This window comes from Electrophorus electricus, chromosome 13 (genome assembly GCF_041902795.1).
Source record: "Electrophorus electricus isolate QZ-2024a chromosome 13, ASM4190279v1, whole genome shotgun sequence".
Classification (NCBI taxonomy): domain Eukaryota; kingdom Metazoa; phylum Chordata; class Actinopteri; order Gymnotiformes; family Gymnotidae; genus Electrophorus; species Electrophorus electricus.
In genome coordinates this window covers 1192501-1211179 of record NC_137509.1, presented here as the reverse complement: position 1 = coordinate 1211179, position 18679 = coordinate 1192501, and the positions used below count along the sequence as shown (strand labels likewise).

Below are 18679 nucleotides of genomic sequence, written 5' to 3'. Positions count from 1 at the left end.
ATTTCCCCATTCACGTTGCATTAAAAATACAATACCGAGAGGTATTTAAATATTTTTATTTTAATGAATTGCCTTGCTCTAGAACATACAAAATTCTGATCCTTATAATTGTAATTAATTTGTAAGCAAATGTAACTGGTCCCTCATGTAAGATGGAACATCTAACTGTGTTGTAGATGTGATGGTGTGAGTTGCAGGTGGAAGGTGTAAAATGGCTTCTCTCCTCAGGTTCAGCGTGGATGAGGGGCGCACGTGGAGTGTACACAACTTCACCAGCACATCTGTGTTTGTGGATGGCCTGCTGAGTGAGCCTGGGGACGAGACATTAGTTATGACGTGAGTGCCAACCTCTCCTGACCTTTAAGGCTCTGACCCTTAACCTGACCTTCACCCTTAACCTGACCTTGTTCCAAACCAATCCTCATCCCTCAACCTGACCTCCATCGTCAGTTGACCCTAACTCTTAATTTCACCCTGACCTTTAACCTGAGCCTCACCTCCACCTTTCCCCTCTGATATTCAGTAGAAGTGCTGCTACCTGAACTTGGAACAAAATAAAAGCAACTGCTGGAAATGAGAACCTCCAGTCTTCAGTTCTGTGGTGGTCAGACCAGTAATTAGTGCAATTACTGACTCCTGAACATACTGAATCTCAAACATTCTGAGTCCTGAACATACCGAATCTCCAAAAGCTTCTCAAACGGTTCTCTGTTTGGAGATAAATCTTCAAACATCATTACACTACTGATGGTCTCATTACTGCACAGCGAGCTGCCAGTGTGTGATTAGTGTAACACACTGACTCAGGCTGGATATGACTGAATGAAGAGACCTGCAATTTTTGATGAGACAGAAACCAGATGAGTCAGATTCAATTAGACTCACCAATGACAAGGCTAGTCAAAGTCTGTCTCCACGGTGACAAGGAGACTTGCTTGGTGAACTGTGCTGGTGTTTCTGTGAGTGTGCGTGAATGAGGGACTGAAAGCTGGTGTGATAGGGTTGGGGTTTTTTGGGGGGGGGGGGTTGTACTGGAATTCAATTTTTTTGTGCTGTAAGAGAAGAGAGGAGAGGTAAGGTAGAGGAGAGGTGAGGTAGAGGAAAGGGAGAGGTGAGGTAAAGGTAGACATGAGGAGAGGAGAGGTGAGGTATAAGTGAGGTAGAGGAGAGGAGAGGTAGAGGAGAGGTGATGTAGAGGGGAGGTAGAGGAGAGAAGAGGTAAAGGACAGGTAGAGGAGAGGAGAGGTAGAAGAGAGGTGAGGTAGAGGTAGACATGAGGAGAGGTGAGGTAGAGGAGAGGTGAGGAGAGGTAGAGGTGAGGTAGAGGAGAGGTGAGGTAGAGGTAGACATGAGGAGAGGTGAGGAGAGGTGAGGAGAGGTAGAGGTGAGGTAGAGGTAGACATGAGGAGAGGTGAGGTAGAGGAGAGGTGAGGAGAGGTAGAGGTGAGGTAGAAGAGAGGTGAGGTAGAGGTAGACATGAGGAGAGGTGAGGAGAGGTGAGGAGAGGTAGAGGTGAGGTAGAGGTAGACATGAGGAGAGGTGAGGTAGAGGAGAGGTGAGGAGAGGTAGAGGTGAGGTAGAGGTAGACGTGAGGAGAGGAGAGGTAGAAGTGAGGTAGAGGAGAGGAGAGGTGAGGTAGAGGAAAGGGAGAGGTGAGGTAAAGGTAGACATGAGGAGAGGAGAGGTGAGGTATAAGTGAGGTAGAGGAGAGGAGAGGTAGAGGAGAGGTGATGTAGAGGGGAGGTAGAGGAGAGGAGAGGTAAAGGACAGGTAGAGGAGAGGAGAGGTAGAAGAGAGGTGAGGTAGAGGTAGACATGAGGAGAGGTGAGGTAGAGGAGAGGTGAGGAGAGGTAGAGGTGAGGTAGAGGAGAGGTGAGGTAGAGGTAGACATGAGGAGAGGTGAGGAGAGGTGAGGAGAGGTAGAGGTGAGGTAGAGGTAGACATGAGGAGAGGTGAGGTAGAGGAGAGGTGAGGAGAGGTAGAGGTGAGGTAGAAGAGAGGTGAGGTAGAGGTAGACATGAGGAGAGGTGAGGAGAGGTGAGGAGAGGTAGAGGTGAGGTAGAGGTAGACATGAGGAGAGGTGAGGTAGAGGAGAGGTGAGGAGAGGTAGAGGTGAGGTAGAGGTAGACGTGAGGAGAGGAGAGGTAGAAGTGAGGTAGAGGAGAGGAGAGGTGAGGTAGAGGTAAAGGAGAGGTAGAGGAGCGGTAGAGGAGAGGTGATGTAGAGGTGAGATAGAGGAGAGGTGAGGTAGAGGAGAGGTAGAGGTGAGGTAGAGGTAGACATGATGAGAGGAGAGGAGAGGTAGAAGTGAGGTAGAGGAGAGGAGAGGTGGGGTAGAGGTAAAGGAGAGGTGAGGTAGAGGAGAGGTAGTGGAAAGGTGATGTAGAGGTGAGGTAGGGGAGAGGTAGAGGAGAGGTAGAGGAGAGGAGAGGTGATGTAGAGGAGAGGTAGAGGAGAGGTGAGGTAGAGGAGAGGTGAGGTAGAGGTAGACATGAGGAGAGGAGAGGTAGAGGAGAGGTGAGGTAGAGGAGAGGAGAGGGAGAGGTGAAGTAGAGGAGAGGTAGAGGGAGGGTATGAAAGGTTATTTTCAATTCTCAGTCTAATAACAAACATAAAGACTATATGGTGAGATTTTACCTGGATATCTTTCTTCTGGACCACAGAGCAACTGCTATTTTTGTGTTCAGCTCTCACTTGCCACAGAATAATTTATATTTAACATTTAAAAGCAAATACCCTTACTGAGAAGGCATTGTCACTGATATGATTCAGCACAGAAGACAGAAGAGAGGTATTTTCAAAGTATTTGGCATCAAGGTTTTGGCATCAAAGTTTTTAAAAATCTTAGTAGTTAGAGGCTTAAGAGAAGTATGGACTATTAACGAGTCTTGCATCAAACAAAGAGCCCTTTCCCAGATCCTCAGAGCAGCTTCATACTTCATTAACGCCCCAGCACGCTTTACGTCTTATAACCTAGACGTAGGCCTCCATCTAGTGGCCGCAGTGATTATTTACTCTTTGAGCTCTTGCGTGGACGCTATGGCAGGTGCTGTCTGTTGTGATTAGCTGTGAAGTGTAAAACACTGAAGCCACAGCACCCTAGCACAGAGAGCTACTGTGACTGTGCTGGGGTTTGGTACTGATGGTCACCAACTCTGTGTTTGGGTTTGTTGATATTTGCTGGCTGTGTTTGGGTTTGTTGATGTTTGCTGGATGTGTTTGTGTTTGCAGATGTTACTGGATGTGTTTGTATTTGCTGATGTTTGCTGGATGTGTTTGGGTTTGCTGATGTTTGAAGAACACACTGACATTAGCAAACCCAAACACAGCATTGGTATTCTGCATGTGAGTGACTGTTAAAGGTCTCTAGAATGTTCTAGAATGTGGCATCAGGCTTGTGAGATTGTACGAGTTTGATTGTTTTTTGTTTTGGTTTTTAAAACAATCTAAAGCCAGCCAGTTTGCAGTTCCTTTAGCAGAGTGTTTGAGTCTGTGAGAGTGTTGGGGGGTCTTCTTTGGGCTTTAGAAATAGAAAGTTTGTGCTGTGGTTTGTTTGAACACACCATTTTATTACGCAGTGTGGCCACTGTGTTGCGTTTGTGTGTGAAGGTTTTCCTTTCATGCTGATCACTGCGTGTGTGTGATTGTGTAGAGCATTTGTTCATACAATGAACTTTGTTGTCTTTGTGTGTGCAGTGTGTTTGGTCACATTAGCTACCGCTCGGACTGGGAGCTGGTGAAGGTGGATTTTCGTCAGTCTTTCCCCAGGCAGTGTACCGAGGAAGACTATGTCTCCTGGAGACTCACCAACCTCCAGGTACTGTCTGTCCACCTGTCTGCCTTCCTGATTTTCTGTCTGTCTATTTATCCACCTGTCTGTCTGTCCTTCTGTCTGTCTATACACCTGTCTGTATGTCCACCTGTCTGTCTGTCCTCGTGTCTTTCTACCTGTCCCAGTCTATTTGTACTTCCTTCACTGTTTCTTTCAGATCAGCTGATGTTGGACGCCACACACTCACTCGGTGGCCATATCTTTTTAACTAACATTGAATGATGGCATTTGTCTTTGCACAGGGAGATGCTTGCATCATGGGCCAGGAGAGAACTTTCCGGAAAAGGAAGGCATCGTCTCTGTGTGTTAAAGGGAAGAGCTACATATCAGCGCTCACCACTAAGCCCTGTGAATGTAGCGAGAAAGACTTTACCTGGTATAGAAGTACCATCTACCCTGTACAGCACAACAGTGCCCCCTCTGTACAGGGATCACTATGACTGTTTGAGAAAGCTATATTATTATTACTATAATTATGTGAATATGGGTTAATGATATTAGCTGTTTTTAACCAGCTGGGTTGTGTTGTAATGACTGTGATGGCTGTGTTGTGGCTGTATTGTAATGAGTGTGTGTGTTTTGGCTGTGTTGTAGTGAATGAGATGGCTGTGCTTTGGCTGTGTTGTAGTGACTGAGATGGCTGTGCTTTGGTTGTGTTGTAGTTACTGAGATGGCTGTGCTTTGGCTGTGTTGTAGTTACTGAGTTGCCTGTGTTGTGGTTGTGTTAGAGTGACTGAGATGGCTGTGTTTTAGTGACTGAGATAGCTGGGTTTTGGCTGTGTTTTAGTGACTGAGATGGCTGTGCTTTAGCTGTGATGTAGTGAGTGAGATGGCTGTGTTGTGGTTGTGTTGTAGTGACTGAGATGACTGTGTTTTGGCTGTGTCGTAGTGACTGAGATGACTGTGTTTTGGCTGTGTCGTAGTGACTGAGATGGCTGTGTTGTGGTTGTGTCGTAGTGACTGAGATGGCTGTGTTGTGGTTGTGTCGTAGTGAGTGAGATGACTGTGTTTTGGCTGTGTCGTAGTGACTGATATGGCTGGGTTTTGGCTGTGTTGCAGTGACTGAGATGGCTGTGTTGTGATTGTGTTGTACTAAGTGTGTGTTTTGGCTGTGTTGTAATGACTGAGATGACTGTGTTTTGACTGTGTCGTAGTGACTGAGATGGCTGAGTTTTGGCTGTGTCGTAGTGACTGAGATGGCTGGGTTTTGGCTGTGTCATAGTGACTGAGATGGCTGGGTTTTGGCTGTGTCGTAGTGACTGAGATGGCTGGGTTTTGGCTGTGTCGTAGTGACTGAGATGGCTGTGTTTTGGCTGTGTTGTAGTGACTATGGATTTGAACGTGCCTCCAGCTTGAGAGCAGAGGGCAGCCACTGTTACCCCGACTTCTGGCATAATCCTGATGCTCCACCTGACAGCTGCCTTTTGGGGCACACTTACCAGTCTAGCACAGGGTAACACACACACACACACACACACACACACACACTCAAATACACACACACTTACCAGTCTAGCACAGGGTAACACACACACACACACACACACACCAGTCTAGCACAGGGTAACACACACACACACACACACACACACATATACACACACGCTTACCGGTCTAGCACAGGGTAACACACACACACACACACACACACACACACACACACACCAGTCTAGCACAGGGTAACACACACACACACACACACATATACACACACGCTTACCGCTCTAGCACAGGGGAAGTCAAGTCCAGTCAAATGTATTTATATAGCGCTTTTTACAACAGTTACACACACACACACACACACACACACACACACACACACACACACACACACACACTTAGCAGTCTAGCATGGGATCACACACACACACGCACATACACACACACACACACACACACACACACACACACACACATCTGAAACAGACCACAAAGGACATACTCCTGGGTCTAGTTCAGAGTTATGCATTTGGCTCAAACACACACACACACGCACCCACACACACATACACACACACACACACATAGAAAGCAGTTGTACTTCAGCTGTGTTAAGCAGAGCGTGACGGTCAGATAACAAGCTCTCAAAGGAGTGTCACACTAGATACACACACACATGCACACACAGCACTACACCAAGTTTATACAAAGTTGAGATATGGTAATATGATCCAATGTTGTGGGTATTAATGAGACAATGCAATTGATGCATTGTGAGTATTCTGAGTGCATTCTCACCACAATGAGAGAGCCCAGTCAGTCCTGCTGCATGTTCATCATGGAGTCGGCACCTAGTGAGTCATCTTTACTTTAACAAATGTGGCCATAAGCACAGCCATTACTGAGGCACATTGGATTCCACAAGAACATACACTTCTAGCTCAGTATAAGCTCTATAGAAACATCAAAGGTCACGTTAAGGTGAAGTGTACTGAAGTTCGTGACATACCTGTTGAAGTGTGTGTGTTTCTTTAAGAACTGCCACTTGCAGGCTCGTTTTAGTACTGCAACAAGTGAAACAATCAACAAGAACACTCTCACTATAATACGTAACATGTTCACTTCCGCTGCAGACGCTGTCATCACAGATCTGCAGACATGGAAGCACGATTCAGCCCTGAAGCCCAAGCCCCAACACTAACCCAGCACGTTCCTCTCTGTAGCTACCGCAAGGTCGTCTCTAACCTATGTGAAGGAGGAACCAACAAAGAACAGAGCGCCAAGCAGCACTCCTGCCCTCTGCTGCCCCCTAGAGGTCTGCAGCTGGGGATTAAGGGACAGATGCTCACTGTGGCGCCTGGTGATGACATCACCTTCGTTGTCCATCAGGAACAGGTACATTTTGTGACAAGAAGTGTGTTGCCTGAAAAGGATGCAGTTTTATTTTCATAGCAGATTGAAATGTTTCTAACTCAGAGTTTGACTAAACACCTGCCACACCCCCTACTCAGGGCGATGCCTCCAGCACCAGGTACCAGGTGGACCTGTGGGATGGCGTACGGGCGATCTACGAGAACCTGACAGTAACAGACGAGCCAATCCAGCATCGCTACGAGAAGCCGGGCGTCTACCGCGTCAGTGTGCAGGCAGAGAACTCAGCCGGCCTGGAGAAAGCTGTGCTCTACATCCAGGTCACCAGTGAGTGACCGAGTCTGGCACTACTATGCCCAGCAATCTAACATTCACACAGAGGGATGGATGGATGGATGGATGGATGGATGGATGGATGGATGGATGGATGGATGGGCTATGGTGATATTTTTGCAGTAAACAGAAGAATTGTTCTTGATTAGTACTAAATAATTATAACTGTTATAATTATAATTCAATAATAACAATAATTCAATAATAATAACAATAATTATAGCAATAACAATAATTATAATAATAACAATTATTATTATTATTATTATTATTATTATTATTATTATTATTATTATTATTATTATTATTATCATGTGAAACATTGTGTCTTTCAATATATTCAAGGTCATGTAACAATTACAAAAAAAACAAAAACCTAACCTTAAGTACTAGTGTGTAACAGGATATGAAGGTGTTCTGGGAAAAAGGTTTTAAGCTGGGCAGACAGAGAGGTGCAAATATGAACAGATGTGGGAGTTCCAGAGGGTAGGTGGTATAACACTAAAACACCGGCCACCTGACCTAAACCTGAGGAGCAGAATCAGAGGACCAGAATCTGTGAGCAGGGAGACATGGGAGTTGTAGTTCAAAAAGACTGATGGATGTGAGTACATGCAGGGCTGTACTCTGAGCTGTACTCAGGGCTGTACTTTGAATGCTAACAGCGGGATTTTATAGCGCACATACACACACCGTCTTTCACTGGTAAAGAATGGGAGTAATATGGGTATCGGGACTCTGGCTTCAGAATTTTGAAGGTACTGGAGAGAGTAAAGGGTCTTTTCCGGTGCCTAGAACAGAGCTGCAGTACTCTAACCTGCATACACCAGGATCTCAGCCAGATAGGAGCAGAGGGCAGAGTCCTGCAATACTGCAAAGATGGAAAAACCCTGCATGGAAAAAGCCTGTGCTAGTCTGGGATTTAATATAAAAGATGAGATGAGTCAAAGAGGTCGCCATGCTTTCGAACAGTGGCAGAAGCACTGGCAGGACTATCATCAACATCGAATAAGAGGTCAGAGTGGGCTGACATGGCAGACCTGGTACCAATAAATCATAAATTCTCTTTTCTTAGCATTTCATTTTAGAAAGTTAGCGCTCAACAGTAACTCCTGAACACAGAAAGCAAGTGTGGGAGGTGGAAATGATTCTGTGGGATTGATGTTAAGAAAGATTTGAATATCATCAGCACAGCAGTGATCAACAGTGCCAGAACAGCGCCCTGGGGCACCCTGAGTAACAGGAGGAGATATGATAACAGGAGATATGGTAACAGGAGATATGTGTCTCCCAGTGGACACAATCTTTTAAAAAGGATGTAAACCAGCATAGCACAGTTCCATGCAAGTTTAATGCAAAACCAGAATCAGAAGAGTAAAAAAGATCATACATAAAATATTATTATAATATAGACAGTGTTTGAGTATTGTGACAGTAGAAAATGCCTCACTTAAAAGTTTAGAAAATGTTACCGGAGTTCCGAAAGTCTTACAGCTAGGAGGCAACAACCCTATCAAGACCTTTAGATTATAATAGATTAGCATGGACTGTTGTCACTGGCTGATGTAGTGATGACGGCAGTATAGTTAATTTAACTCCTCCTCTTCCTTCTCATGTTTAGCACCTCTACAGGAAGTACATCTGGAAGTGGTTCCCATTGCAGGGAGGAACCAGGAAGTGAACTTAACAGCCGTGGTGCTTCCTGTAGATGCTAATCTGACTGTGTTCTACTGGTGGATCGGGGATGACCTGCAGGTGGCACTGTGTTCATGCATTTATGTATCTTTAAGAGTATAACCAAAGACCCACTCAATCTTCATGCTTACTTTGTGTGTGTGTACGTGTGTGTTTTATCTCTGATCCTAACCCTCCCAGCCCAAGCTGACCCTGGAGAACAGTTTACTCACCAGGTTTCCTGAAGAGGGTGAGGTCTCTGTCACTGTGCAGGCCTCCAATGGTCGCTCCTCAGTGCAGGACAGCAAGACCATCCACATTTATGGTGAGAAGAGACACTGACCCCTGCCCCTATACCCTAAACCCTAAAACCTATACCCTACACCCCACACCCTATACCCTACACCCTGCCCCCTATACCCTACATCCCACACCCTATACCCTACACCCTAAAACCTATACCCTACACCCCACACCCTATACCCTACACCCTGCCCCCTATACCCTATACCCTACACCCCACACCCTATACCCTACACCCTGCCCCCTATACCCTACACCCTGCCCTCTACACCTTACACCTGTACCCTTCACCCTACACCTCACACCTTGTCATCTACACCCTTCACTCTACACCCCGTGCCCTGCCCCCTACAGGGGTGGTAGATAGGAGCAGGATGAACAGAGTTTCTTATGCAAAAAACGGATTTAGTGGTTCTATCCTAACTACAGGATTTAACCTCCCACCCCTAAAGTGTGCTTTCACAAGGCCCTTTCTACAAACCTTTACATACTGTAATATAAATCCGGCTGTGTTGTCTGTTAGCACACTTACGTGTGTCTCACACTTATAGCCCAGTCCTGAAGCATCATGCCACATGTTCGGAGTCTTTCCAGCCCTGTCATACCTGCTTCACCTTGTCCACTAAAATCCTCCAGACCTTTATGACCAGAGCCAGGTGTGTGAAAGCAAGGTTCCTGAGCCCATTCCTGGGGCCCTGGGGTTCTGCCTCCTCTAAAACACCTGGACCAGCATTTGAGCTCTTTATCAAGTCCTGCATGGCCCAGTAGCCAGAGGACAGAAATCTGGACGCAGTGCAGGGCACTGAGGCCTCAGGACTGGTGTTATACTAAATGTAACGGCTGGATCTTGTGATGCTCGAGGATGCAGACATCTCTCTCATACATGCACACAGACACAAAATCACACTCTCTAACACACACAGACAAACTACTGTAGAGGCCCGTACCCAAATACAAGCGCACTGGACTCATTATTTAAAAAGATGGAGAGTTTAACACACACCCTTTACATGGCACAGACAGGTCCGCATCCCAGAAACACGAGAGCACATTGTGCAGAGTGAAAGTAGCATTAGGCTTCACACAGGTCCTGTAGGCTCTGAGTGAGGGTAGCATTAGGCTTCACACAGGCCCTGTAGGTTCTGAGTGAGAGTAGCATTAGGCTTCACACAGGGCCTGTAGGCTCTGAGTGAGGGTAGCATTAGGCTTCACACAGGCCCTGTAGGCTCTGAGTGAGAGTAGCATTAGGCTTCACACAAGTCCTGTAGGCTCTGAGTGAGGGTAGCATTAGGCTTCACACAGGCCCTGTAGGCTCTGAGTGAGAGTAGCATTAGGCTTCACACAGGTCCTGTAGGCTCTGAGTGAGGGTAGCATTAGGCTTCACACAGGCCCTGTAGGTTCTGAGTGAGGGTAGCATTAGGCTTCACACAGGTCCTGTAGGTTCTGAGTGAGGGTAGCATTAGCCTTCACACAGGTCCTGTAGGCTCTGAGTGAGGATAGCATTAGGCTTCACACAGGTCCTGTAGGCTCTGAGTGAGGGTAGCATTAGGCTTCACACAGGTCCTCTAGGCTCTGAGTGAGAGTAGCATTAGGCTTCACACAGGTCCTGTAGGCTCTGAGTGAGAGTAGCATTAGCCTTCACACAGGCCCTGTATGCTCTGAGTGAGAGTAGCATTAGGCTTCACACAGGTCCTGTAGGCTGAGTGAGAGTAGCATTAGGCTTCACACAGGTCCTGTAGGCTCTGGGTGAGGGTAGCATTAGGCTTCACACAGGCCCTGTAGGCTCTGATTGAGAGTAGCATTAGGCTTCACACAGGTCCTGTAGGCTCTGAGTGAGAGTAGCATTAGCCTTCACACAGGTCCTGTAGGCTCTGAGTGAGGGTAGCATTAACCTTCACACAGGTCCTGTAGGCTCTGAGTGAGGGTAGCATTAGGCTTCACACAGGTCGTGTAGGCTCTGAGTGAGGGTAGCATTAGGCTTCACACAGGCCCTGTAGGCTCTGAGTGAGGGTAGCATTAGGCTTCACACAGGCCCTGTAGGCTCTGAGTGAGAGTAGCATTAGGCTTCACACAGGTCCTGTAGGCTCTGAGCGAGGGTAGCATTAGGCTTCACACAGGGCCTGTAGGCTCTGAGTGAGAGTAGCATTAGGCTTCACACAGGCCCTGTAGGCTCTGAGTGAGGGTAGCATTAGGCTTCACACAGGCCCTGTAGGCTCTGAGTGAGAGTAGCATTAGGCTTCACACAAGTCCTGTAGGCTCTGAGTGAGGGTAGCATTAGGCTTCACACAGGCCCTGTAGGCTCTGAGTGAGAGTAGCATTAGGCTTCACACAGGTCCTGTAGGCTCTGAGTGAGGATAGCATTAGGCTTCACACAGGTCCTGTAGGCTCTGAGTGAGGGTAGCATTAGGCTTCACACAGGTCCTGTAGGCTCTGAGTGAGAGTAGCATTAGGCTTCACACAGGTCCTGTAGGCTCTGAGTGAGAGTAGCATTAGCCTTCACACAGGCCCTGTATGCTCTGAGTGAGAGTAGCATTAGGCTTCACACAGGTCCTGTAGGCTGAGTGAGAGTAGCATTAGGCTTCACACAGGTCCTGTAGGCTCTGGGTGAGGGTAGCATTAGGCTTCACACAGGCCCTGTAGGCTCTGATTGAGAGTAGCATTAGGCTTCACACAGGTCCTGTAGGCTCTGAGTGAGAGTAGCATTAGGCTTCACACAGGTCCTGTAGGCTCTGAGTGAGAGTAGCATTAGCCTTCACACAGGTCCTGTAGGCTCTGAGTGAGGGTAGCATTAGCCTTCACACAGGTCCTGTAGGCTCTGAGTGAGGGTAGCATTAGGCTTCACACAGGTCGTGTAGGCTCTGAGTGAGGGTAGCATTAGGCTTCACACAGGCCCTGTAGGCTCTGAGTGAGGGTAGCATTAGGCTTCACACAGGCCCTGTAGGCTCTGAGTGAAAGTAGCATTAGGCTTCACACAGGTCCTGTAGGCTCTGAGCGAGGGTAGCATTAGCCTTCACACAGGCTCTGTAGGCTCTGAGCGAGGGTAGCATTAGGCTTCACACAGGCCCTGTAGGCTCTGAGTGAGAGTAGCATTAGCCTTCACACAGGTCCTGTAGGCTCTGAGTGAGAGTAGCATTAGCCTTCACACAGGTCCTGTAGGCTCTGAGTGAGGGTAGCATTAGCCTTCACACAGGTCCTGTAGGCTCTGAGTGAAGGTAGCATTAGGCATCACACAGGTCGTGTAGGCTCTGAGTGAGGGTAGCATTAGGCTTCCCACAGTCCCTGTAGGCTCTGAGTGAGGATATCATTAGTCTTCACACAGGCCCTGTAGGCTCTGAGTGAGGGTAGCATTAGCCTTCACACAGGTCGTGTAGGCTCTGAGTGAGAGTAGCATTAGCCTTTACACAGGTCCTGTAGGCTCTGAGTGAGGATATCATTAGCCTTCACACAGGCCCTGTAGGCTCTGAGTGAGGGTAGCATTAGCCTTCACACAGGTCCTGTAGGCTCTGAGTGAGGGTAGCATTAGCCTTCACACAGGCCCTGTAGGCTCTGAGTGAGAGTAGCATTAGCCTTCACACAGGGCCTGTAGGCTCTGAGTGAGAGTAGCATTAGGCTTCACACAGGCCCTGTAGGCTCTGAGTGAGGGTAGCATTAGGCTTCACACAGGCCCTGTAGGCTCTGAGTGAGAGTAGCATTAGGCTTCACACAGGTCCTGTAGGCTCTGAGTGAGCGTAGCATTAGCCTTCACACAGGCCCTGTAGGCTCTGAGTGAGAGTAGCATTAGGCTTCACACAGGTCCTGTAGGTTCTGAGTGATGGTAGCATTAGCCTTCACACAGGTCCTGTAGGCTCTGAGTGAGGATAGCATTAGGCTTCACACAGGTCCTGTAGGCTCTGAGTGAGGGTAGCATTAGGCTTCACACAGGTCCTGTAGGCTCTGAGTGAGAGTAGCATTAGGCTTCACACAGGTCCTGTAGGCTCTGAGTGAGAGTAGCATTAGCCTTCACACAGGCCCTGTATGCTCTGAGTGAGAGTAGCATTAGGCTTCACACAGGTCCTGTAGGCTGAGTGAGAGTAGCATTAGGCTTCACACAGGTCCTGTAGGCTCTGGGTGAGGGTAGCATTAGGCTTCACACAGGCCCTGTAGGCTCTGATTGAGAGTAGCATTAGGCTTCACACAGGTCCTGTAGGCTGAGTGAGAGTAGCATTAGGCTTCACACAGGTCCTGTAGGCTCTGAGTGAGAGTAGCATTAGCCTTCACACAGGTCCTGTAGGCTCTGAGTGAGGGTAGCATTAGCCTTCACACAGGTCCTGTAGGCTCTGAGTGAGGGTAGCATTAGGCTTCACACAGGTCGTGTAGGCTCTGAGTGAGGGTAGCATTAGGCTTCACACAGGCCCTGTAGGCTCTGAGTGAGGGTAGCATTAGGCTTCACACAGGCCCTGTAGGCTCTGAGTGAGAGTAGCATTAGGCTTCACACAGGTCCTGTAGGCTCTGAGTGAGGGTAGCATTAGCCTTCACACAGGCTCTGTAGGCTCTGAGCGAGGGTAGCATTAGGCTTCACACAGGCCCTGTAGGCTCTGAGTGAGAGTAGCATTAGCCTTCACACAGGTCCTGTAGGCTCTGAGTGAGAGTAGCATTAGCCTTCACACAGGTCCTGTAGGCTCTGAGTGAGGGTAGCATTAGCCTTCACACAGGTCCTGTAGGCTCTGAGTGAAGGTAGCATTAGGCATCACACAGGTCGTGTAGGCTCTGAGTGAGGGTAGCATTAGGCTTCCCACAGTCCCTGTAGGCTCTGAGTGAGGATATCATTAGTCTTCACACAGGCCCTGTAGGCTCTGAGTGAGGGTAGCATTAGCCTTCACACAGGTCGTGTAGGCTCTGAGTGAGAGTAGCATTAGCCTTTACACAGGTCCTGTAGGCTCTGAGTGAGGATATCATTAGCCTTCACACAGGCCCTGTAGGCTCTGAGTGAGGGTAGCATTAGCCTTCACACAGGTCCTGTAGGCTCTGAGTGAGGGTAGCATTAGCCTTCACACAGGCCCTGTAGGCTCTGAGTGAGAGTAGCATTAGCCTTCACACAGGGCCTGTAGGCTCTGAGTGAGAGTAGCATTAGGCTTCACACAGGCCCTGTAGGCTCTGAGTGAGGGTAGCATTAGGCTTCACACAGGCCCTGTAGGCTCTGAGTGAGAGTAGCATTAGGCTTCACACAGGTCCTGTAGGCTCTGAGTGAGGGTAGCATTAGGCTTCACACAGGCCCTGTAGGCTCTGAGTGAGAGTAGCATTAGGCTTCACACAGGTCCTGTAGGCTCTGAGTGAGGGTAGCATTAGGCTTCACACAGGCCCTGTAGGTTCTGAGTGAGGGTAGCATTAGGCTTCACACAGGTCCTGTAGGTTCTGAGTGAGGGTAGCATTAGCCTTCACACAGGTCCTGTAGGCTCTGAGAGAGGGTAGCATTAGGCTTCACACAGGCCCTGTAGGCTCTGAGTGAGGGTAGCATTAGGCTTCACACAGGCCCTGTAGGCTCTGAGTGAGAGTAGCATTAGGCTTCACACAGGTCCTGTAGGCTCTGAGCGAGGGTAGCATTAGCCTTCACACAGGCTCTGTAGGCTCTGAGCGAGGGTAGCATTAGGCTTCACACAGGCCCTGTAGGCTCTGAGTGAGAGTAGCATTAGCCTTCACACAGGTCCTGTAGGCTCTGAGTGAGAGTAGCATTAGCCTTCACACAGGTCCTGTAGGCTCTGAGTGAGGGTAGCATTAGCCTTCACACAGGTCCTGTAGGCTCTGAGTGAAGGTAGCATTAGGCATCACACAGGTCGTGTAGGCTCTGAGTGAGGGTAGCATTAGGCTTCCCACAGTCCCTGTAGGCTCTGAGTGAGGATATCATTAGTCTTCACACAGGCCCTGTAGGCTCTGAGTGAGGGTAGCATTAGCCTTCACACAGGTCGTGTAGGCTCTGAGTGAGAGTAGCATTAGCCTTTACACAGGTCCTGTAGGCTCTGAGTGAGGATATCATTAGCCTTCACACAGGCCCTGTAGGCTCTGAGTGAGGGTAGCATTAGCCTTCACACAGGTCCTGTAGGCTCTGAGTGAGGGTAGCATTAGCCTTCACACAGGCCCTGTAGGCTCTGAGTGAGAGTAGCATTAGCCTTCACACAGGCCCTGTAGGCTCTGAGTGAGAGTAGCATTAGGCTTCACACAGGCCCTGTAGGCTCTGAGTGAGGGTAGCATTAGGCTTCACACAGGCCCTGTAGGCTCTGAGTGAGAGTAGCATTAGGCTTCACACAGGTCCTGTAGGCTCTGAGTGAGGGTAGCATTAGGCTTCACACAGGCCCTGTAGGCTCTGAGTGAGAGTAGCATTAGGCTTCACACAGGTCCTGTAGGCTCTGAGTGAGGGTAGCATTAGGCTTCACACAGGCCCTGTAGGTTCTGAGTGAGGGTAGCATTAGGCTTCACACAGGTCCTGTAGGTTCTGAGTGAGGGTAGCATTAGCCTTCACACAGGTCCTGTAGGCTCTGAGTGAGGGTAGCATTAGGCTTCACACAGGTCCTGTAGGCTCTGAGTGAGGGTAGCATTAGGCTTCACACAGGTCCTGTAGGCTCTGAGTGAGGGTAGCATTAGGCTTCACACAGGCCCTGTAGGCTCTGATTGAGAGTAGCATTAGGCTTCACACAGGTCCTGTAGGCTCTGAGTGAGAGTAGCATTAGGCTTCACACAGGTCCTGTAGGTTCTGAGTGAGGTTAGCATTAGGCTTCACACAGGTCCTGTAGGCTCTGAGTGAGGGTAGCATTAGGCTTCACACAGGTCGTGTAGGCTCTGAGCGAGGGTAGCATTAGGCTTCACACAGGCCCTGTAGGCTCTGAGTGAGAGTAGCATTAGCCTTCACACAGGTCCTGTAGGCTCTGAGTGAGAGTAGCATTAGCCTTCACACAGGTCCTGTAGGCTCTGAGTGAAGGTAGCATTAGGCATCACACAAGTCGTGTAGGCTCTGAGTGAGGGTAGCATTAGGCTTCCCACAGTCCCTGTAGGCTCTGAGTGAGGGTAGCATTAGCCTTCACACAGGTCGTGTAGGCTCTGAGTGAGAGTAGCATTAGCCTTTACACAGGTCCTGTAGGCTCTGAGTGAGGATATCATTAGCCTTCATCACACAGGTCCTGTAGGCTCTGAGTGAGAGTAGCATTAGCCTTCACACAGGCCCTGTAGGCTCTGAGTGAGAGTAGCATTAGGCTTCACACAGGTCCTGTAGGCTCTGAGTAAGAGTAGCATTAGGCTTCACACAGGTCCTGTAGGCTCTGAGTGAGGGTATCATTAGGCTTCACACAGGTCCTGTAGGCTCTGAGTGAGAGTAGCATTAGGCTTCACACAGGTCCTCTAGGCTCTGAGTGAGAGTAGCATTAGGCTTCACACAGGCCCTGTAGGTTCTGAGTGAGGGTAGCATTAGGCTTCACACAGGCCCTGTAGGCTCTGAGTGAGAGTAGCATTAAGCTCCACACAGGTCCTGTAGGCTCTGAGTGAGGGTAGCATTAGCCTTCACACAGGTCCTGTAGGCTCTGAGTGAGGGTAGCATTAGGCTTCACACAGGTTCTGTAGGTTCTGAGTGAGGGTATCATTAGGCTTCACACAGGTCCTGTAGGCTCTGAGTGAGAGTAGCATTAGGCTTCACACAGGTCCTCTAGGCTCTGAGTGAGAGTAGCATTAGGCTTCACACAGGTCCTGTAGGCTCTGAGAGTAGGAATAGGCTTCACACAGGTCCCGTAGGCTCTGAGTGAGGGTAGCATTAGGCATCACATAGGGCAGGGGCAGAGATAGATGCAGACATTTACATCTTTTTCCTTCATCATTTTATTTGACATTTTTCACATAGAAATTAGCTCTCATTCCATATACAAATATCCCATGTTTATTATGACGAATTCAGCTTTTGACAAGTTTCTGAGCGTAGCTGGCTACGATATAGGGCACAGCGGCACACAGCACCACACTGCGCCTGCTTTGATTGCTACTGATATCGGTACTTTACGTGGAATGCAAATACATGTATGGGATTATGCATTGTTAGTTATTTTTGGGTGGCTTTTGATCTTTGACCTGTGTGTTTGTGGTTTCAGATAACTTCCAGGTCATTCCTCTCAGGTTCAGTCAGAATCTGGACCGCTTCAACCCCAACATTCCAGAGTGGAGGAGGGATGTGGGCCAAGTGGTCACCAAGACGCTAGCCAAGGTTCCTGAACACACACACACACACACACACACACACACACACACACACACACACACACACACACACACACACACACACACACAGCCAAGGTTCCTGAACACACACACACACACACAGCCAAGGTTCCTGAGCACACACACACACACACAGCCAAGGTTCCTGAACACACACACACACACACAGCCAAGGTTCCTGAACACACACACACACACACAACCAAGGTTCCTGAACACACACACACACACACGCGCACGCGCGCACACACACACACACACAGCCAAGGTTCCTGAACACACACACACACACACAGCCATGGTTCCTGAACACACACACACACGCGCACGCGCGCACACACACACACACAGCCATGGTTCCTGAACACACACACACACACACGCGCACACGCGCGCACACACACACACACACACAGCCAAGGTTCCTGAGCACACACACACACACACTCGCACGCGCGCACACACACACACACAGCCAAGGTTCCTGAACACACACACACACGCACGCGCGCACACACACACACACAGCCATGGTTCCTGAGCATGCACACACACACACACACACACACACACACACACACACACACACACACACACTCACACACTGCTAAATGCCGTGTGTAAATGTAAATGTACACACATACACATACACACACAGCCAAGGCTCCTCCTCGTACGCACACTCACACACACACAGCCAAGGTTCCTAAACACACACACACACACACACACACACACACAAAAAAGCCAAAGTTCCTGAACACACACACACACACATACACTCACACACACACACACACACACACACACACACACACACACACACACACACACACACACACACACACACACAGTCAAGGTTCCTGAATGCACACACACACACACAGTCAAGGTTCCTGAATGCACACACACACACACACATACACACACACACAGCCAAGGTTCCTAAACACACACACGCACACACACACACAGTCAAGGTTCCTGAATGCACGCACACACACACAAATACACACACAAAGCCAAGGTTCTTGCGTGTACACACACACACACACACACACACACAGAGTCCCGGTTTCTACACTAACACAAACACATATATATACACACACAGAGAGACATGTAGAATCATGTCAGATCTTATTTTGTATTCATGGACACACTGACACACTGTTTTTATATCCATGGCTTTGAGGTTTCTATAGAGACAGATTTTGACCCACTGTCTGCAGATTACAGGGGTTCCTCAGGATTCTCTCGTTACCATGGTGAAGCCTGGTCTACCCACAACAGCACGGCTGTATGTTTTACCTCCGGAGGGTGTGCCAGCCAAACGCAATGTGTTTGTGGATAAGGTATCTCTCTCTGTCTCTCTCTCTCTCTCTCTCTCTCTCACACACACACATACACACACATTTTTTGCTTGTGCATTATTCAGGATTTATGAAAGATTTGTGACATTTGTTTTTCTCTTTTCAAGGTTTGTGGAGTCTTACA

General features: G+C 48.6%; 1 protein-coding gene and 1 long non-coding RNA gene across 4 annotated transcripts in view; one reads left to right on the top strand and one right to left on the bottom strand.

Moving 5' to 3' along the window:
- The window catches only part of sorcs2 (sortilin-related VPS10 domain containing receptor 2), a 230121-nt gene that overhangs the window by 202737 nt on the left and 8705 nt on the right, over positions 1-18679 (top strand). For 2 of the 3 annotated variants that reach the window (XM_081725448.1, XM_081725450.1), the window contains exons 14-23: positions 229-336; positions 3697-3817; positions 4075-4208; positions 5157-5285; positions 6406-6667; positions 6784-6970; positions 8598-8731; positions 8852-8975; positions 17056-17168; positions 18415-18537. In XM_081725448.1, the coding sequence (XP_081581574.1) occupies positions 229-336; positions 3697-3817; positions 4075-4208; positions 5157-5285; positions 6406-6667; positions 6784-6970; positions 8598-8731; positions 8852-8975; positions 17056-17168; positions 18415-18537 (1435 nt within the window). The remainder of the gene's footprint in view (positions 1-228; positions 337-3696; positions 3818-4074; positions 4209-5156; positions 5286-6405; positions 6668-6783; positions 6971-8597; positions 8732-8851; positions 8976-17055; positions 17169-18414; positions 18538-18679) is intronic. The other variant, XM_081725449.1, reaches the window with a different exon arrangement.
- LOC113567932 (uncharacterized) lies at positions 176-6522 on the bottom strand. Its single transcript, XR_003409516.2, has 3 exons — positions 6282-6522; positions 6071-6123; positions 176-311 (listed from the first exon to the last, which is right to left on the bottom strand). It is a non-coding gene; the product is annotated as an uncharacterized LOC113567932 (long non-coding RNA).